Source organism: Geotrypetes seraphini, chromosome 13 (genome assembly GCF_902459505.1).
Source record: "Geotrypetes seraphini chromosome 13, aGeoSer1.1, whole genome shotgun sequence".
Classification (NCBI taxonomy): domain Eukaryota; kingdom Metazoa; phylum Chordata; class Amphibia; order Gymnophiona; family Dermophiidae; genus Geotrypetes; species Geotrypetes seraphini.
In genome coordinates, this window is record NC_047096.1 from 24974389 (window position 1) to 24993632 (window position 19244).

A 19244-nucleotide genomic window follows, 5' to 3' on the forward strand; every position below is an offset into this window, starting at 1 on the left:
TATGGAGAGGGTGGTTAATGCGTGGAATGCGCTCCCGAGGGAGGTGGTGGAGAAGAAAACGGTGACAGGGTTCAAACAAGCGTGGGATGAACACAGACAATCTTTAATCAGAAAATAATAGTTATACATTGAAGGAACTAAGGCCAGTAGTGGCAGGCTTGCACGGCCTGTGCCCCGTATATGGACATTCAGTTGAGGATGGGCTGGGGGAGGGCTTTGATGGCTGGGATGGTTAAGATGGGCTGGAGTGATCTTTGATGGAGACTCCAGTAGATGGAACCTAAGCACACTACTGGGCAGGGCTCTGGGTTTCTGGCCCAGTAATATCTAAGAAAAAGGACCATTTAAACTAAATTAATTTATAGAGCATGTATGGTTGGGCAGACTGGATGGACCACTTGGGTCTTTACCTGCTGTCATTTACTATGCTACTATGTAAAATGGTATCAGGTATACCAGCTATCTGATGAGGAGAAGAAAAAAGTGTTGCTATTTTAGTAATGTGGATATATTTGTAGCATCTAATAAACAGGATGTAATGTTGAAAGAAAAGTTTTAACATGTATTGTGCAGTGTTTCCAAAATATACATCAACATGGGAATTAATTCTACAAGTGTCTCTTGCCATTTTGTTTCTTTGCGATTCTTCTCCATCATTGGCGATAACTGTGTCTGAAAGAATGTCCCAAACATCATCACGTACTGCTGGTTGATTGGTTTAAGCAAGATATATGTCACTTTGACATCATAGCTAGAATGGTCTAAAGCAGGGGTGAACAACCACAGTCTTAGAGGGCCACAATCCAGTCAGATTTTCAAGATTTCTACAATGAATATGCATGAGATCTATTTGCATACGATGGAAGCAGTACATGCAAAACAAACTCATGGATATTGTGGAAATCTTAAAAATCCAACCGTTAAAAAGGGCCACCGTTGCCCACCACTGGTTGAAAGCATTCGCTGGATGTGGCAACAATGGTTGTGTTTGCAGAGGCCCCTTTTAAGGTGATCCCTACTGGCCCCAGTAATTAGTCTGCCTCTGTCTCTGCACAGTGCGCTTCCGGTGGGATAACTCACTGCTCGAGGTCATGTCTCATGCTCAAGATGACCGATGGTTGCCGGTGTGTGCGGAGGGCCTCAGCTCCACATTCTCGGATTTTGTCTGTAAGAAGTTGGGATTTGACAAGTAAGTCTCTTCGCAATATGATGTTGGTTAGGGTTCCCCTGTACTCAAGTATTAAGTCATTACTTATAGGGGTTGCCAAAAGCATAAAGGTTTCCAAGGCAGGCCTTGAGCAGGACAGATTGCCAGCACCATCCCCATCTTGGCAATATATAAGTTTCAAAAATAACACCTTGGCATAGGGCCCGCTCTCTTTCCACTTTCTCTCTCCTGTGGCTGTAGAGTTCCTGCCTTACCTTTGTAGTCCCTACATGTGTTGGGTCTCTCTCCAAACATGATATATGCATAAGGAAACAAGATTAGCAAGTGTGGCTTATCAGCAGGCTTTGTGGCATACCATTACACACATGGGAGCAATCTTTCTCTTTTGGTATTCAAGTTGCTTGACAATCGGCCTTATATAATAATAGCAATTATTTGTATTATAAATGGTAATTAAAGGTGTAAGGGCTGACAAACATTTTTCTTGTTCTGTTTAGATCTTTTCAGACTGAACCAGTCAGCAGCAGGACAGGTGACTCAAGCAACACTGGACTTGTTTATAGTAAGACAACGGACACTGTTCAGGGGAGTCTGGTGAGGTAAGAAAGGACCCTTTACATTTTTGTGGTGTCTTTTTCATTGTTCTGGTTGTAAACTGAGATTTACACACACACTTTTTCCTCAATATCCGTGGGCCGTCCCACAAATAATAAAAACTCGCAAATAACTATAGGGCCAACTCCCTCCCACCTTCCTACTTTTTAAATCCTGGCGGTCTAGCAGTGAAGCAGGACAGGAGCGATCTTTGTATGCTCCTGCCCTGAGCCGCAAACATGAGGCGGGAGTGGGTCAGAGTTGGTCCAAAGTAGATTGTAGAGTTTTTAAAATGTAAGTCTGGAGGGGGAGGGGAGGAGGAATCCACTAAAAATTGAAATCACGCATGTCAAACCCATGAATATTGAGGGGGAAGTGTGTGTGTATATTTTTTTTGAGGTGGGGGGGAGGAAGTTTAGCTGGCTGTTTTCTCCTGGTCATTTGAGCTTCTAGCCTCTGGGGGGGATACAACACTGTTTAACCTTTATTCACAAGTACCCAGTGCTTTCCCTCTATTTTGTTCCCTGTCCCTTCTCTAATTCAGTCATTGTCGTGACAGTCCACTAGCAAGAGACAATGGATAATTCCAAAGCATCTCCAATCATCTCCAGCCTCAGAAATTTAGGGCTCCTTTTACTAAGGTGCGCTAGCGTTTATAGTGCACGCAGCAGATTAGCACGCTCTAACCCCGCGCTACGTGGCTAGAACTAATGCCAGCTCAGTGCTGGTGTTAGCGTCTAGCATGCACGGCATTGTAGCGTTCGCTATTCCGTGTGTTAATGCCCTAACGCAGCTTAGTACAGCAGCACACGAAGCTGCTCCTAAACATCTCCTGCAAAGCTCCAGGGCTGGTGCAAGGATATAGGTGCTCAGTCTTGTGCTCCCCACACCTCCCCCACTGGACTTACCTACTAGAAGTGGCTTCAATACAATATAAGATCCCCCCATCCTTCTCCCCTGCTCTCTTTTTCTCCTTTGCAGTCCTCCTTCTTTTTCCTCCCTCCATCTCGGACTCCCGTTGGCAGGTGGAATGGCATTTGATATCGTGCCAGCTTCCGCTGATGCACAGGCTGGGCTGCAGAGCCTATAAATCTCATGGCTTATACCAAGACTGACCCTACATAACAGAAAGCAGAGAGGTGTACTTAAACACCTCCTGCCTCTGGGAAGAGAAATGAGAAGGGCAATGGAGAGTTATAACAAGTAACTTTTCCGATTTTCTTTCCTTCTTGCCTTCTCTTTCGCCTCTAGGTCTTCATGTTCCAATGGACAGTATCTGTCTGTGAGTTGCACAGGTAAGCATGGTTATACCAGCTGGATCAGGCATGTATAGAAATGATGTTACAAGAGGTGAAATATTTTTATATGTATTCTATCAGATCTAGATGGCCTGATTAGTGGTGTAGCGAGAGTGAGAGGTGCACATGATGATGGTGCCCCTCCCCCACCCGCTTCTCCGCCCGCTCCCCCATCTTCTCCTTCCCCACCCTCTCCTGCCAAGCGCGTGCGCGTGTCCCTTCCTTTCCTCCATATATCTATAATGTTCCTGGTGCGAGAAGCAACCTCAACCTGCTGCTCGCCCCAGCGTTGACTTTTCCTTTGACATCACTTCCTGGGTGTGGGTCCAGGAAGTGATATCAGAGAAAGAGCCAATGCTGACGTGAGCAGCAGATTGGGGGTTGCTGTTCGCACCGGGAATATTAAAGAGGTACGGGGAGGAGGAGAGAAGGGGCATGCACACAGCAGAGGGAGGCAAAGAGGAGGACAGGTGCCTGCGCCCCTACCAAGATGTGGACCATGGAGGATCCCCCCCCCCCTTTACTAAACCACTGGACCTGATGCTACTCTGGGTTCCCAATCATTCAAGCTAGGTCATTATGAGAGCAAAGCAATTTTTATAGCATAAGATCAAAGGTCACTGAAAGAATCTTAGGCACAACTTTCACACCAGTCGGATACTAGGCGGTGGAGGTTATGTTATATGACTTTTGGAGTAATTATAGCATGGACGACTGCTTGTGAGGTTTTTGTTGTTGTTCTTATTGTAACACCACACCCCTTGTTTTATTGTTCAAAAAGGAACTTCATTCTTTGTACATTGTATAACCTTTCAACAGCAACACCGTATATAAAATGGAAATTTTCCATTCTAAAGGTATTTCTCTTTCCAAACCTCAGCTGTGCCCTTCTAACTCCTTTTCTGGGCGTATCCTACTGGAATCTCCTTTGGAACAATTCTAGGGAGCTCACATCTTTACTGTGAGGGTCGCATATAAAAGTTGTGATTTTTATTTAGGTATAGCATGAGAAAAAGCTCTTTTTATTACATTCTACTCTGATGCGTCTTTGCTTTGCTTCCCTGCAGACTGTGGGCAGAGGAAGACCAGTCGAATAATTGGAGGAGCACCAGCTGAGCTGGGGAGGTGGCCCTGGCAGATCAGCCTCCACTTCGTAAGAGGAGAAAACAGCGACCATGTGTGTGGGGGGACCCTGATCGCTCCCTCCTGGGTGGTCACTGCAGCTCATTGCTTTTTTGAGTAGGTGAAGACAATATTGTGATTTTGGAAGAGTACAGAAAGGTGAGGGGTGGGGTGGGGGAGTGTGAAGAAAAAGAAATAACACTGGGAATAGTATAACCCCCCCCCCCCCAAAAAAAAAGGTGCAAGGCCTGGTCATCCAGAAGGATCAGTCTAGTTTATGGTTTGAGTTTAGAGAGAAGCAGTGACCAGATAAAAGCAACCTACTATGATATGAGAGACAGTAGGTTCCACTGTCTCCAATTTAGGAGTCCAATCCTGACAGGACATCAAAAGGCTGGAGAAATTATTAGAAGAAAAGCAATACAACAAACAGTGGAGGAATCAGCTTGTCTTCTCTTCCTACTCTCAAATTATGACAGAAGGAAGGAAAAGACTTTCTGTGGGCCAGCATGGAGGTGAAAGACTGGCTGCTGAGCTGCTCAGGATGAGGGGCTTGACATTTTTGTAAAAATGTTCTCACCTTATGCGCCTGGCTGTGACCCTGTTTCTCATGATGTTTCTTTTCAGTAACACAAAATGTTCCCCTTCCAACTGGCGAGTCTATGCAGGAATTATCAACCAGAACAAGCTCAGCAACCAAGCACAAGTTGCTGATATTATAGTGCATGACCGTTATGATGATAACACACACGACTTTGACGTTGCTCTGATTAAACTCAAAAGTCCCTACTCTTTCATGGGCGGTGAGTGTGCCTTCAGTCTTTTATTACATAAATGGAAAATGGGAGGAGTCCATATTATATACAGTACAGTATTTGTTGGGGTAGGAGACTATTAAGCTAGCTCATAGGAACGGATTGTCTACATGGCCCTATGAGTCATTCATGGTCTACTCTAAATGGTCATTCATGCATGTTTTGAGAATCACAGCCATGTCTAAGATAGGCAACTTTTAAAGAACTTAATCAATACCAACCAGACTATTTGTATGATAAAATTATCCCATATACACCAACTAGAGTTTTGAGATCGATACGAGATAATAGATTAGTGCTTCCACTAGCAAAAAGGGCAAAATGGGAATTTACGAGGGAAAAAGCTTTTTTTTTTCATTGCTCAATTGTAGAATCATCTGCCTCGTGACTGAAGACTGGAAACAAAATATTAATGCATTTAAAACCATGCTTAAAACTTTATACTTTCAAGAGGCATTTGGAGTGGATCTAAATGCTTCAGAAACTATTCATATATATTAAAAGAAATGGCTGGATGGTTAGAATCCTCTAACATGACATGGATACAAAAGCATTTGATAGCTTGATTGTTTCAGTCTGTATGTAAGAGTTTGTTCTTGATGCTTATTTTATATAGGTCTGACCTATTTTAATACTTGGAGTTGTAAACCGCTTAGATCTGTCGAAAGAATGAGCAGTATAACACATTTTAATAAAATGTAATTTTAAAGGCCTACATTTCCAACACCTATCTTAGATGTGAATCGTGTCTATGGAGGTGCCTGAGGGCGTCTAAGGTCACTTCCGACATTAACCATGCTTTAGGTGCCTCCATAGACAGGAGGACAGTGCCATTTCAGGAGGCGCAAGTGGTCACCTCCATTTTTTTAAACGAGGATTTAATTGGTTTTTAATTGGCACAGTCAATTACTGTGCCACGTGAACCAATTAAACCAATTAAGTTAGGTGGCGGTGGGACATCTACTGCTGCCTAACTTACCACACTATTTGTAGAATTTGGCCCATTGTGGTTTCGTATGCAACATGCTCTAAATTTAGTATGTTACTGCGGAAATATCACAATTGCATTTACTATACTTCATCTGATCTGCTGAGGGACTGCTGCCAGCAGACGCTGCTTTGTTGATGGTCTGTGGGTATTGGTTTGCTGGGAAATTGAGTGTTTGGAGGGTTAGAAAAATAGACAGCTAGGAAATTTAAATAAATAAATTCTCTGTAGGTTTTTTTTTTTTTCTAAAAAATAAAATAATTCTGTGCCTATATGAGTAATTACATGTTTGCTGAGCCAAATAATGTTTAAAGAAAACAGATATTGTTTGGCTGTGAGAAGGTATTAAAGTTGTGGTATTTGATTTCCACCCTACTCTCCCATTTCCCACCTACCCTAGGCCCATTTCCTGATAAATAGCCTGCTATCCTCCTGGAAAGCCATACTGTTCTCAAACCGGCTCATACCTACCCTAAAAACCTAAAGGCCAGGCTATAGTGGTCTAAAACTGAAACCGATCACTCAAGACTCACTGCCGAGTGTGATGTGGACACGTAAGACTCATTGTGGATTGCAACATACTGTACTTCACAAGCACCTTTCCAACACTCCCCATGTGTCCAGTTTGCTGAGTAATACCACTGTCACCCAATCCTATACCTCGAATATATGGTGATTATTATATACCCTAATCCTATGCCTCAGATTCCTTGTAAATGTATCTCTATAAGCCGCAAATACAGGTAAAATGTACCTCTTGACACCCATTATGATCTTTATTCTAAAGTTCTGCCTTATTCCAGTATATTGTGAAAGTACCCTTAATCCTCTGTGTTAAACATATTGTGAATATATCAATGTAACCTGTTCTGGGCTCCTGAGGAGGAGGGGCTAAAAAGCTAAATAAATAAATAAAATAAAATAAATAGGCTACTACACCAATTAAGATAGGAGGGAAAATTCTTCATAAGAAGCAATTAGTGATTCACACCAAGTGAGTAACTCATAACATACCATAATTTTATTGTTCTATACCGCCATAATCAGACGACTTCTAGGCAGTTCACACCGAAGAGAGCTGGACAATCAGCGAATTACAATACACAGATTATAAAATTATAACATTATAAAAGTACAACATATTACACAAGAAAGATATAATAAAATTGTTAGATTTAGTGTAGTTTCTGTTTAGGGGATAAATCTATCAAACAATGTAGTTTTAATTTTTTTCCTAAAGGCGCCGAAAGTCAACCTAGCTCCATTTATGTAGGTACCTAACCAAGATTGCTGCCTTATCTTTACATTAATTGTAGTCCAATACAAAATACACCAAATAAATGTAAGGGACTTTAAATTTAGCTGGGCATCCTTATTCCCTTTAAGACTTTAAGTAACTAACAGCTTAAAGTGCAGGCAGCAGTCCAATAGCGAGTTGGAGGCTATTCAGTATTTTACATCAACTGGCACATAGTGAGACATTGCATGTGCACACCTAGTACAAAGAGCTCCTGGCTTTCAGAAAACAAGTTCAATCTTTGGAAGCCACAGTTACAGACTTGGAGGAGCCGAAGGAGACAGAGCTGTATTTAGATGGGGCCCTGAGGGTCAGCTCCAGTCTGGCAACTCTTATGTTGCCTTAGAGCCCTGTTCTTCAATGTAAGGCTAGACTCAAATAGGGCACTAGTCTTTGACCGCGTGAGTGGACAGCTGGGCACGATGTTAGTATTTTTCATTTAGCGCGTGGTTAGCGCGCGCTAAAAACGCTAGCGCACCTTAGTAAAAGGAGCCCTTTGTCTCTGATGTTCTTCCCTCCTCTTCTCCCTTCTCTTGGGTGACATTAATCTGCTCCTCCTTTCTCTCCTTTGGTTCTATTGCTGGTTTGACTTAACATACAAGGATACTTGCTATTGTACAGATATTATTTAGATGAAGAATCTTGAGCTAAACCCAAATAAATTAAAATTAGTCAGTGGCAATTTAATGTACAGGAAAGACAGAAAAGGTGACTTGTGATGCTCAATTTCTTTATTGTGATCAAGACTCGACACATACATGTTTTGGCCACTATGGCCTGCGTCAGGAGTCTACAAATAAACAAAATCTTTGACAGAAAATTGAATAAAAACAACCCATGTACAAACCATGAAGATTTGCCAAATATTTTCAGTAAAAAAGAGTAAATATTAAAATAACGCAGTGGCCATTGGCTATTTGGGATGGTACAGAGATCCTGTTCAGGCGCCTTGAGGTCCTTGGAAGGCTGGGAGGTCCATGTTCCTGGGTACAGCTGTTCTTCTAGGACTGTACATAACAAGGGGATAATCAAAGCCCCCATCTAGATCTTGAGTGTTTTCTTCACAGGTGTAGCTCATCTTACTAATTAAACTTTCCTAAAACTTTGTAGATTTCCATGTGTACAGTACTGGTATGATCAATCTGCTTATCAGAGTTTAGGATATGGATCCAGATTCTGGGAAAGTCAGGTTTTCATTATGTTGGCAGGCAGAGGTAAAATATTTTAGGTTATAATCGAGTTATTTTATCTTGATACAGCAAATATACAACCTGCATGTCTACCCATGACTGATCAGAACTTCATGGAAGGAAATCAGTGTTGGATCTCCGGCTTTGGAAAAACCAATTCAATATCAAGTAAGAGATCATCCACTTATGGAGCCACTGGGGTGGTAAATGGAGACTGCAAGTGAAGATTTTCCATCAGTTTGTAGCTAAATACCTGCCAGTTAGAAATATATGATATAAGTGAACTTCATTTGAAGGGGCTGAAGAATATGGGTTGGGGGGTGTTCCGATTTTGCTCTACACTTTTCCAACAAAATCAAAGTGATTTACATTGGCTTTTCACTGAGAGTCCAAATGTTTTAGGCTGAGAGCAGGATAATCAATCAACTCCAATATATCAGAGAGTTTATTTCAATTTTAAAATACAAAGCTTAGTAATATATTAACTATGGGGCTGGTATGAACTGTGACGGAACATGGCAAAACTTGGAATAGCTTGCAGGTGGTAGAAGCTAACACTAAGGCAGTGTCTCTCAAACTTTGTGCCACGACACAATGGTATATCCCAAAGAGATTCCGAGTGTGCCATGAGAGATTCCAGAATTTTACTTTATTTTAAAAAATTCTCTTCATAAGTATACTCTAGAACAGATGACATGTACGTCACCTACGCAAGTCTGTCAATGTTATGAACATCTGTGTGCGTAAGGAAACAACCACCCAGACAAGCATTCTTCTTTGTCGTGATTGGTCCTTGAAAACTAATAGGAAGTAATTTTATTTTTATTTTTTAGGCAGTAGTTATCCTAACTTGAGCAACAAAGCAATCAAGGCTTTGTTACTATTTGAATCTTCTTATCTTTGCAAACTTGAATTTTCAGCTTGACAGAAATCAAATTTTAAAATGGCGGATAATGAAATGCATGTTTACTTGTTGACTATCGAACCACATTTTGAGTTAATTTGCACTCAAAAACAGGCACGTCCATCGCATTGATTAGCAATTCCATTCTATCTACTTTAACTTCACCGTTGTTACAATTATCCATGCATAGCTTAAAATAACTTTAAATAAATAACTCTCAAATTTAATTTTTTTGTTGGTTCTGCAATTTTATCATTTCAATTATGATGTGCCGCGAAAAACATTTGCTCCGTTTAGTGTACTGGGCTAAACAAGTTTGAGAAACACTGCTGTAAGGGAATCTAAATATGCTTGGGTCAGACTGAAAAGGCAGTGACAGACACAGGCTGGTAAACAACATCAGAGAATGCAGGGAGGTCTTAGTTTAGCTGTAGGAATTTTATATCTTCATCTTCCCCAACTGGTAGAGAATCAGAGAGGAAAATTGTTGCATGGGGTTGGTGATCCAACCAACCTTTATTTGCTATGTTGTAAGATGTTTGCTGTGCTAGTCCACTTAAATGCACTTACATGATATCTTTTTACTGGTCTAACACACCTTTCTTGGCTAGCTTTTGAGAGCTAATACTTCCTTGATCATGTCAGGATAGAACGAGCAAATATAAGTAAATCCTAAAAACATCCCAAAGACAGACTACAAGGGAAAGAAGGGTAGGGGGATGGGAATGGGAGGTTAGTGAGTGATAAAAACAGAAAGGCAGTAATATTTGATGGTTTATAATGACTTGGAAATATCTTAAGGAGTAAGAATTTAAGAGTGTTTACATTTCCAAAGAAAGATGGTGTCTCTGTGCTGCAGATGTTGAGTAAATTATTTGACTGAAATTTTGAGAAAGAGATCTTGCCAGTTGCCAGCTTTGATCAAGTGATTCTACATTCCATTCTCAAGGGAAGCTTCTCAGAACTAAAATGTGCCTTTAACGTGGCTGATTGTCAAAATGGCTTGCCGTGGGTTTTCCCGAGTTTCCTAGCGGTCTCCAATACTGCCATACAAATATAATACAAAGAGGTCATTAATATTAAAATAAGCAGTCCGAATGATTTTCTATCATCGCTGAGTGATTCCCTAATCTCATTGTGTCACATTTGCGGCCAAAATTTGCTGACAGGTATGCGCTATTGTAGCCTTACTTTCTGATCAGTACCAGATTGGCACTGACAGAAAAGTAAGGTTTGACAGCTCAGACCCCCTCAAGCAAATTTTAAAAACATAAACAAACCCCAAATCGAAGATTGGCGGGAGAGATGCCCACTCTCTCCTGTCATGTCACACAATTCCCCGACACTACCTACCCCCCACCTCGAAGCGGGAGAGATGCCCACTTCCTTCTGCCACACAATCCCTTAACACTACTATCTACCTCCTTACCCCACAGCGGAAGAGTTGCCTACTCCCTCCTGCCATTGCCCAATCCACCCAACAACACCCCCCATGCCCCCAATGACTCCCCATCCCTCCCTACCTTATTCACAAAGTCCGGCCAACTTCTTACAAAATGGTGGACCTTCCCCTTACCAGTGCATCCTGGGATGCACCAGGGAGGGACCTAAGGCTCTGATTGGCCCAGGCACTTAAAGCCCTGCCAGTATGGGGTGCTGTTTCATTATCATATTTTCAATACTGAGGGACCGGCAAGCTCTGCAGGACTCCAGGAAACCTACCTGTCCCTCGTGATTGCAAATACGGTATTGAAACATCACCACCCACTAGCAGCAATGCAGCTGGTGGGCTTGCACTCAATTTAGAGGGAACAGTGCATATGGCTATTACTTCCTCCCTTATCCTTGCTCCCTATACCCTTTCTCCCTCATTCCATAACAGGCTGTCTATAGTTACGAGGCAATTGCATGTACAAACTATATAGAGTTACCAGATTTTCTGGAACTAAAATCCAGACCCATGGCTTGCCCCCCCCCCCCAGTTCTGCCCGAGTTCTGCCTCATTCCTGCCCCAGCCCCGCTCCCTCAACCCGTTCACTTGCTGGGAGGGCATCTGCGGATGTCTGGTAACCCTAAAATGATCGAATGCTAGCACTTCGGTGCATGATTGTTGCAGTTACTTGCATAAGTGCTAGATGCAAGGTCAACGGTATTCTACAACTTATGTGTACAACTGCCTCAGCGCATAAATGCAAGGGGGTGTTTTAGGGGAGGAGCATGGATAGGACATGGGAATGTCAAACATTTACACTTTTAGGCCCATATTCTATAAATGGTGTCTTAATCTCCTGCATCCTCTCCTCTTTTCCTCCCCTTCCCATTCCACCTCTCTCCCTTCCCTCTCCCCCCTACTTATTCTCCTCCCCTCTATCCCTCCTCTCCTCCCTCCCTCCCTCTCTCCTCTCTTTAAAGTCACTTGAGCCTTTATAGGTATGAGCGATGCACAAACAGATTAGATTAGATTAAGTTAGGTACTCTTCCGGCACCTAACTTAAGTTGAAAATGCCGTCTAAAATTTTAAAAAATGGATTTAAAGCAAAAAAATGTTGGCGCCTACCGGCACCTGCATTGTGCCTACAGAGACGCTTTATGATACCTAATGCCACTGTAGGCATAGCTAATACCCAAAGTGGCGTTAGGCCTCATAAAGTGCCTCCGTAGGCACGAGTCACATGAAAGGTAGGCACCAGAAATGTAGACCTTGAAAACCCTGGCCTACCTTTTCCGAAGCCGCAACTCTATAAACGGAGCTGTCATGTGATTGATATGCAATCGGCGGCCATTTTTAAGGCATCCACCAATAATGGTGCCATTTATAGAATCCGGACCTTAAAGCTAAAGTACTGCATTTAGTTATGCACATTTATGCCTGTTATTGACACATATATGCCAACTTTTGCTAATAGTCTATAGGAACATTTACACATGGAATGTTCTTATAGAACAGGCTAATATGGATGCCTGACCTTTAGCACCCAATCATAGCACTGTCCCTTTACTCCAGGACATGCAGCCTGCAGTCCTTGCTTTATCTCTGATCTTTCTTCTCTATCTAATATTTAATGTTTGTGCCCTTAAAGACTTTGGTTGTAAATATGCCAGTAAAATAATTGTCTAGCATGACTGGTAATAATTGTTATATCATGATCAGTATAGAAGTCAACAATAGATGAATATGCTTGTTTTTCTGATTCTTTCAAGAGAATATATCCCCAATCATGATGGAGACGGAAGTGCGTTTGATCGGTACATCAACCTGTAATCGGCTCAGTGCATATAATGGCGATATCACTTCCAGGATGATGTGTGCAGGCTATTTGGAGGGAGGAAAAGATGCCTGCCAGGTGAGACAACTGAACATTATTCATCTCTCTGGCATCTCATGTTATTCTAGGCCAGTGCTTAACAATCTTTTTGTGGCCATGACCCCATGATCTTGGCTAAATAAATTGTGTGACTCCCTGGAAGAGCACAATGGTGCATCTGGGAGATCCCATTCATGTTGTGGTCCCAAATGTGGGTTTTGTGGCTCATATGGGGTTCTGACCCACAGTTTGAGGAGCTCTGTTCTAGGCCTTTCATTGCTAGCACCAACAGTTAATTTACTTACTGTGTTTCAGGGAGACAGTGGTGGACCACTTGTTTGTGAGCAGAATGATCGCTGGTACTTGGCTGGTGTGACAAGCTGGGGGGATGGATGTGGGGAAAGAAGCAAACCAGGTGTCTATACAAAAGTCACAGAGCTTCTCCCTTGGATCCACAGCAACATGGAGGTAAGCTTAATGGGAATGAGACAGTATGCAGATGGAGAGCAGCCCAGCAAAAGAGCCTGCAAGAGGTGAGGAGCAGAGCAAGTGAGTGACGGAAGGGATAGGGAGAGCCTGTGGGAGTGGTGCAGCAGAGAAGGCAAGTGCATGGAAGGGACAGAGAGGCAATATTTAGATATGTTCACCGGGCCCCAAGTTTTTATTAAAGACAATTTTATTTGCATATTGAAAAATAATGAAATCATTCCATGGAGTAGGTTGTCCATCTTGACTGAGTGCCTATGAATAACATTACAAGAAAATAAGGAATACAGATTTGCCTGAACGGCCCTTGTTTTGGGCTCAGCTTCTGACACTGCCGCAAGGCGAAACACAAGCTGGTGTAGAGCTGGACTACAGTTTGAGAAACAGTTAAGAACGATGGGTGGAAGCAGTTTGTAAAACATACCGTCAAGGGCAGTGACACAAGAATTGTGTTAGAAACTATTGAACACGACTGTGATTATTACTCAATACAGAAAATTGAATTGGACAGTTGTGAACTGCACTAGAAGAGAATTAGAATGAGAGATAAGGAGTGTGCACAACACAGGGGTTGTTTGGGGGGAAAGGATGTATGTAAAGTTTAATGTTTTATGATTGTGATAATATATTGAAAGTAAAAAACTTTATCATTTATAAGAAGCAATATATAGTATTAGTAACTTCATTATTGAAATTTAATTTGGAATAATTTATTGGCCCTAAAAATACACATTCTATTGGAGTACCAAGAATAATAATGAAAGAGGCGGATTTGTGAAGTCTGTGGAGCATATGATTATAAAAGGTGATGACCACTATCGTACGATTGCATTTAGGTCCATTTAGGTCCTTTCGGAAAATCCGCATAACGTCATCGCGTAACAGCTGCGCCTGCGCAGATGTCCTACCTGCCTGACACAGCTGTTCAAAACCCGGACAAAGTGCCGGGTTTTGAAAAGCCATCTGGACCTCCGGACAAGTCATAAGAACATAAGCAGTGCCTCCGCTGGGTCAGACCAGAGGTCCATCGTGCCCAGCAGTCCGCACACACGGTGGCCCAACAGGTCCAGGACCTGGACTGTAATCCTCTATCTATACCCCTCTATCCCCTTTTCCAGCAGGAAATTGTCCAATCCTTTCTTGAACCCCAGTACCGTACCCTGCCCTATTACATCCTCTGGAAGCGCATTCCAGGTGTCCACCACACATTGGGTAAAGAACTTCCTAGCATTCGTTCTGAATATGTCCCCTTTCAACTTTTCTGAGTGCCCTCTTGTTCTTTTATTATTCGAAAGTTTGAAGAATCTGTCCGTCTCTACTCTCTCTATGCCTTTCATGATCTTGTAAGTCTCTATCATCTCCCCTCTAAGTCTCCTCTTCTCCAGGGAAAAGAGTCCCAGGTTTTTCTAATCTCTCAGCATATGAAAGGTTTTCTATCCCTTTTATCAGACGCGTCTTCAAAAGGAAATCCAGACATCTGGTAACCCTATCCATAGGATGGTCCAACTCTTTTCTATCAAATATTTGTAATTTATGAATCAATATTTACCTGGCATTAGTCCAGCAATAGCTGACATGTGTTTGAAAAGTTTAATAAGGTGTGGGCATGCATGAACATTTTAACACAGCCCTAACCAATGACTGTTGGAAACTGGAAGAGTGTGATAGGGGTTGGACAACTCAACAGAAGCCATGCTTTACCTACTTCCTCCAAGCCCTGGTTCCATGCCATCTTCTGGAGATTGGAAACTAGGGATATACTTTCATTTAGAACAATTACGATTATAATTTATTAGTCTTGATATAGCGCCTATCAAATAAAGGTCCAGGCTGCCTACGATGAAAAAAAAATTTTTTTTAGAAAAGAGCTTAATTTCAAATAGGAAAGCTCCTACATTCAAATTCACATATCCAGAAATCTCAGCAAGAGTCTAACAGACACTCCAGAGGCCCAAGCTACAATCCAAATGCTTGTCTGAAAAAATACTGGGTCCTTTTACTAAAGTTGAAAGTGCGGGCCAGTATGATAAATACTCCAACACCCATAGGAATTGACTGGGCATTGGAGCATTTGCCACATGGCATTCGGCAGCGCAGCTTTGTAAAAAGAGGGGTAAATTTTCAATTTAATTTTCAATAATTTGATAGGAAATGTCAGTTTTTAATGTGAAACAACACAAAAAAAAGTTATAGTATGCTCTTACATTTGAGAGATGCTCTTAAACTGGCCTGTTTGAAGGGACAAAGTATCAGCATATAATATATGTAAAACGCTTTGGTTGTATCCACAGGAAGGCAGTACACTCCCCCTTCCATATTTGTGGGTTTAGGATTTACGAATTTGGTTATTTACAAATCTCTAAACCACCTTTCCTCCTGGCCCTCTTCACACCTTACTTTTAAAGCCTGGTGATCTAGCAGTGAAGCGGGGCAGAAATGTTCTTCCTATGGTCCTGCTCCATGCAGAGCCGTGATCAATAATGGCTGCTGTAAGCTCCCACGGTCACGTGAGATTGCAGTGGGAGCTCACGGCAGCCATTTTTAATCACGGCTCTGCAAGGGGCAGGAGTGTATGGACTACTGTCAATATTGACACCAGAAAGAATAAAACTGTTTTAAACCCCCAACAAAACATGGCATAAAAATGAAATTTTTGGCCTGCACACTTCTATATAGTAGTCCTTACATTCATTTTGGGCTAACAGACCCTCTCACTTTTCTTTCACAGCAGGGGAAATCATTTGGAAGCTGCTGAGCCCACTTGCTCCAGGCCAAGATATTGAGCACAGAGTCACGATGCAAAGGGATGTGAACCTGGCGAGTTACTGGCGTATAACTTCTCATCTTTATTTATAACAATAGTAAATTTCTGAAACGACAACAAAAGCTGGTAGCAAATCTTAGCCAGCAGCAACCTCCATGTTCCATTTCAACCCCTGTGGTGAAAAGACAGGAAGTTCCAAAAGATTCCAGCTTGAGGAAAAAAAAAAATCCTGGGCTTACCTGGCAGAAAAATCACCACTGTTTATAAGTCCTTCCTTGTTGGTCTCTGCTCATTTCTCTTTGTCAGGAGCACACGTAGTGACATGAAGAGACTTTCCTGTACATTTTTCCACCTACTGCTAGTTTACAAAGGCACCGTGCCATCATGCCTCCTGCGGTGTACAAGCTCCCTTCATCATAGCAGTGCACGGAAAGACGCCAAGCTGTGTGTGCATAGCATTGACAGTGTGGCAACTAGAAAGAGAGCCGGAATTCGTTCAGGGAGGTTTTCATGAAAGAAATGTATGGATTATCTCTGGAAAATACCCTACAGTAACTTTCCTCCCTTGGCTAAATCTATCTGCTGAGCAGTGCCAGTCTGAGATATCTGTGTAATTACTGGAAGCTCTCTTCAGGACCCTTAGCAAGCTGTGTAAGAACATAACATAACATAAAAATGTATTTATATACCACAGTACCCTAGGAGTTCTATGCCGTTTACAAAAGAAAATTGAAAGAGTGACAATAAAAACAAATGACCTAGAAATCACAAAATTTTCTTAAATAAGTAGGTTTTCAATAATTTCCTGAACTGCTGGTAAGATTTACAAACTCCTTTATCACAAGAAGCTGCCTGAAAATATAGGAATCGTTGAAAACAGCTCTTGCATAAACGACCCTTTACCAATGGAAACGCAAACAAATTACAATTACGTCTTGGGCATTGTGAATTAATGAATTTTTTTTAAAAAATGATCCACAAGATAATCAGGTGCTGCTAAACCATATAAGACTTTATAGCATATACAACCAAACTTAAATCTGACTCTGGCCTTGACTGATAACTAATGTAGTCTTTGGTAATAAGGTGCAACACGATCTGTTTTTTTTCAGATTGAAAATTAATCAGACTGCCTTGTTTTGTATGATGTGGAGCCTATGAAGATTTTTCTGATAACCCTCCAAGTAAACTATATTACAGTAATCCAAAATACTTAGCATTAATTACTGTGCCAACAGTCTAAAAGAAGAAACATCAAAATATGGTCTAATAGTCCGTAATTTCCACAACATATAGAAACCTTTTCTTACTAAAGCATCTGTGTTTGAATTCATTATGAGATTTTCATCTAAAATAACCTGCATTACACTGAGACTGAGGAACTGTATTTTTTAAAGACTTTTTTTGTTGTTGTTAAACTGTTTATTTAAGCAAGTGCCAATCAGGGGAAATAATAGAAACTCAAATATCATAGCAACAGAATACAGTGATATGGAACATGATATGGAACATGATATGAGTTGAATCCCAAAAGTCCAGGAAGAGGAACTGCCCTTTAATAGACCTGGACAGCAGTTAAAAATAGTGCTTTAGAGAAAGAACAAAATGTAACTGACTGTGATACATAGGAAAAGGCGGGACATGAGGGAGGCGGTTTTCTATCTGCCCCATTCCTCTTCTTGCCTTGTACCTACCTGTACGGTTTATACAATTTCCATTCACATAGGTGTGAGGCACAGTCCATTCTTGTTATTTGCGGTAGTATGGTTCCTGAAAATGTTTGTGAACCGCAAAATTGCGAAAAATGAAACGAGTCTATGGGAAAATAGAGGTTAGGTTCCAGCAGTACACACTGCACCTCAAAATTGAACAGTGTATCCTATTGAGAAAATAGGATTAGGTTCCTGCATGGAGAAGACAGCACTGTAGATGCTTGTAATTCACTCTCTGGACACTTGGGGGCCATATCTGGAAGTGAGTGCCAGACACTAAACCCCTCTTTTACAAAGTGCGCTAAGCTTTTTAACGCACGCTAATGCGTGCATGTTATCCTATTGTCATGTTAGCGGTTAGCGCATGCATTGACTTAGCGTGCGCTAAATCCACGCTAAAATGCTTAGCGTGCCTTTGTAAAAGAGGGCTTAAGGGCCAAATTCTCAAAACTTAAGGTTGCCTTTAATGCGGTCACTAAACCGGTTCCAGCTGGGTTAGTGTGCATGTATTTTAGCGGCGGAATATCAAAACGGCTTACCGTGGTCTTTTCCAAGCTTCCTATTCTGCCGTGCAAATGGGCTCATCATTATTTAAATGAGCACTCCAGTGGATTCTTCAACATCGTTGAGTGATTCTCCAAGTGAGGTGTTGGCTTTTGTCGACCAAAATCGGTGACTAGTCCAGGGGTGCCTACACAACCTCAACTACCGCGATTCCATCTCCCCGGCACTCCATGCTGAACACTGGCTCCCGATTAGCCAACGCTGTACTTTCAAAGCCCTGGCAATTGCTCACAAGAGAATCTACTCCACCACCCCCTCCTACATAAAATCCAAGCTTCCCATCTACAACCCCACTCGCACCCTCCGCTCAAAGTCAGAGATACGCCTATGCACCCCCCCCCCCCCCCCGGAAGATCCCTGCCCACAGAAACTGCCCACAAACGATCCTACAGCCACTTCATTCCACACCTCTGGAACCAACTCCCCCCCCCAACTTAGACAACAGAACTCATTATTAACATTCCGCAAATCGGTAAAGACCCTCCTCTTCAACTAAAGATCTCCTCTGTCTTCTCCCCCCCTTAGGCCCCACCCTCCACTCTCCTATCACCTTCCCGAACTTCCAGTATGACCCTCTCTTACTCTATCCACTAACAAATTGTACCTAAACGCTCATAACTTTCCTTAAACTAAACTACTGTATTTCCCCCTTCTCTCTTTCAGCATACTCTCCCTGTATTTAATTCTCTCCAAAAACTATAAATCCAATCCCTAAACCTGTTGTACTACTTATATGTCTAGTTACTCCCCACTGTGTATGTTCATTTGTAAACCGTTCTGAGCTATTGGGAGGACGGGATAAAAATCTAAATAAATAAATAAAAATACTTTGAAAAGCCCATCTCTGCCGTGTGTTTTGACTGTGTCTCATGAAACATGATTCACATAACTTTTAGTCTTTTCTTTCGGACGGGACGGGACGAGACGAGTGGATTATAGCTGTGTCTTATGTGTTTCTAGCTATAGTACATGATAAAATTTGACATTAAAAACAAATTACAAGCTTTACATGAATTATAGCAGTTTTTTGGGGAGAA

The 19244-nt window shown here is 41.9% G+C and overlaps 1 protein-coding gene across 1 annotated transcript in view; it reads left to right on the forward strand.

Annotated features, from left to right (window-relative positions):
- The window catches only part of TMPRSS13 (transmembrane serine protease 13), a 32961-nt gene extending 14974 nt beyond the window's left edge, over positions 1 to 17987 (forward strand). The window contains exons 5-13 of the mRNA XM_033919057.1: positions 1057 to 1189; positions 1666 to 1767; positions 3014 to 3057; positions 4128 to 4299; positions 4810 to 4985; positions 8542 to 8640; positions 12578 to 12720; positions 12997 to 13149; positions 15896 to 17987. Coding sequence (XP_033774948.1) covers positions 1057 to 1189; positions 1666 to 1767; positions 3014 to 3057; positions 4128 to 4299; positions 4810 to 4985; positions 8542 to 8640; positions 12578 to 12720; positions 12997 to 13149; positions 15896 to 15922 — 1049 coding nt within the window. The 3' untranslated portion in view covers positions 15923 to 17987. The remainder of the gene's footprint in view (positions 1 to 1056; positions 1190 to 1665; positions 1768 to 3013; positions 3058 to 4127; positions 4300 to 4809; positions 4986 to 8541; positions 8641 to 12577; positions 12721 to 12996; positions 13150 to 15895) is intronic.
- Positions 17988 to 19244: the final 1257 nt, after the last annotated feature.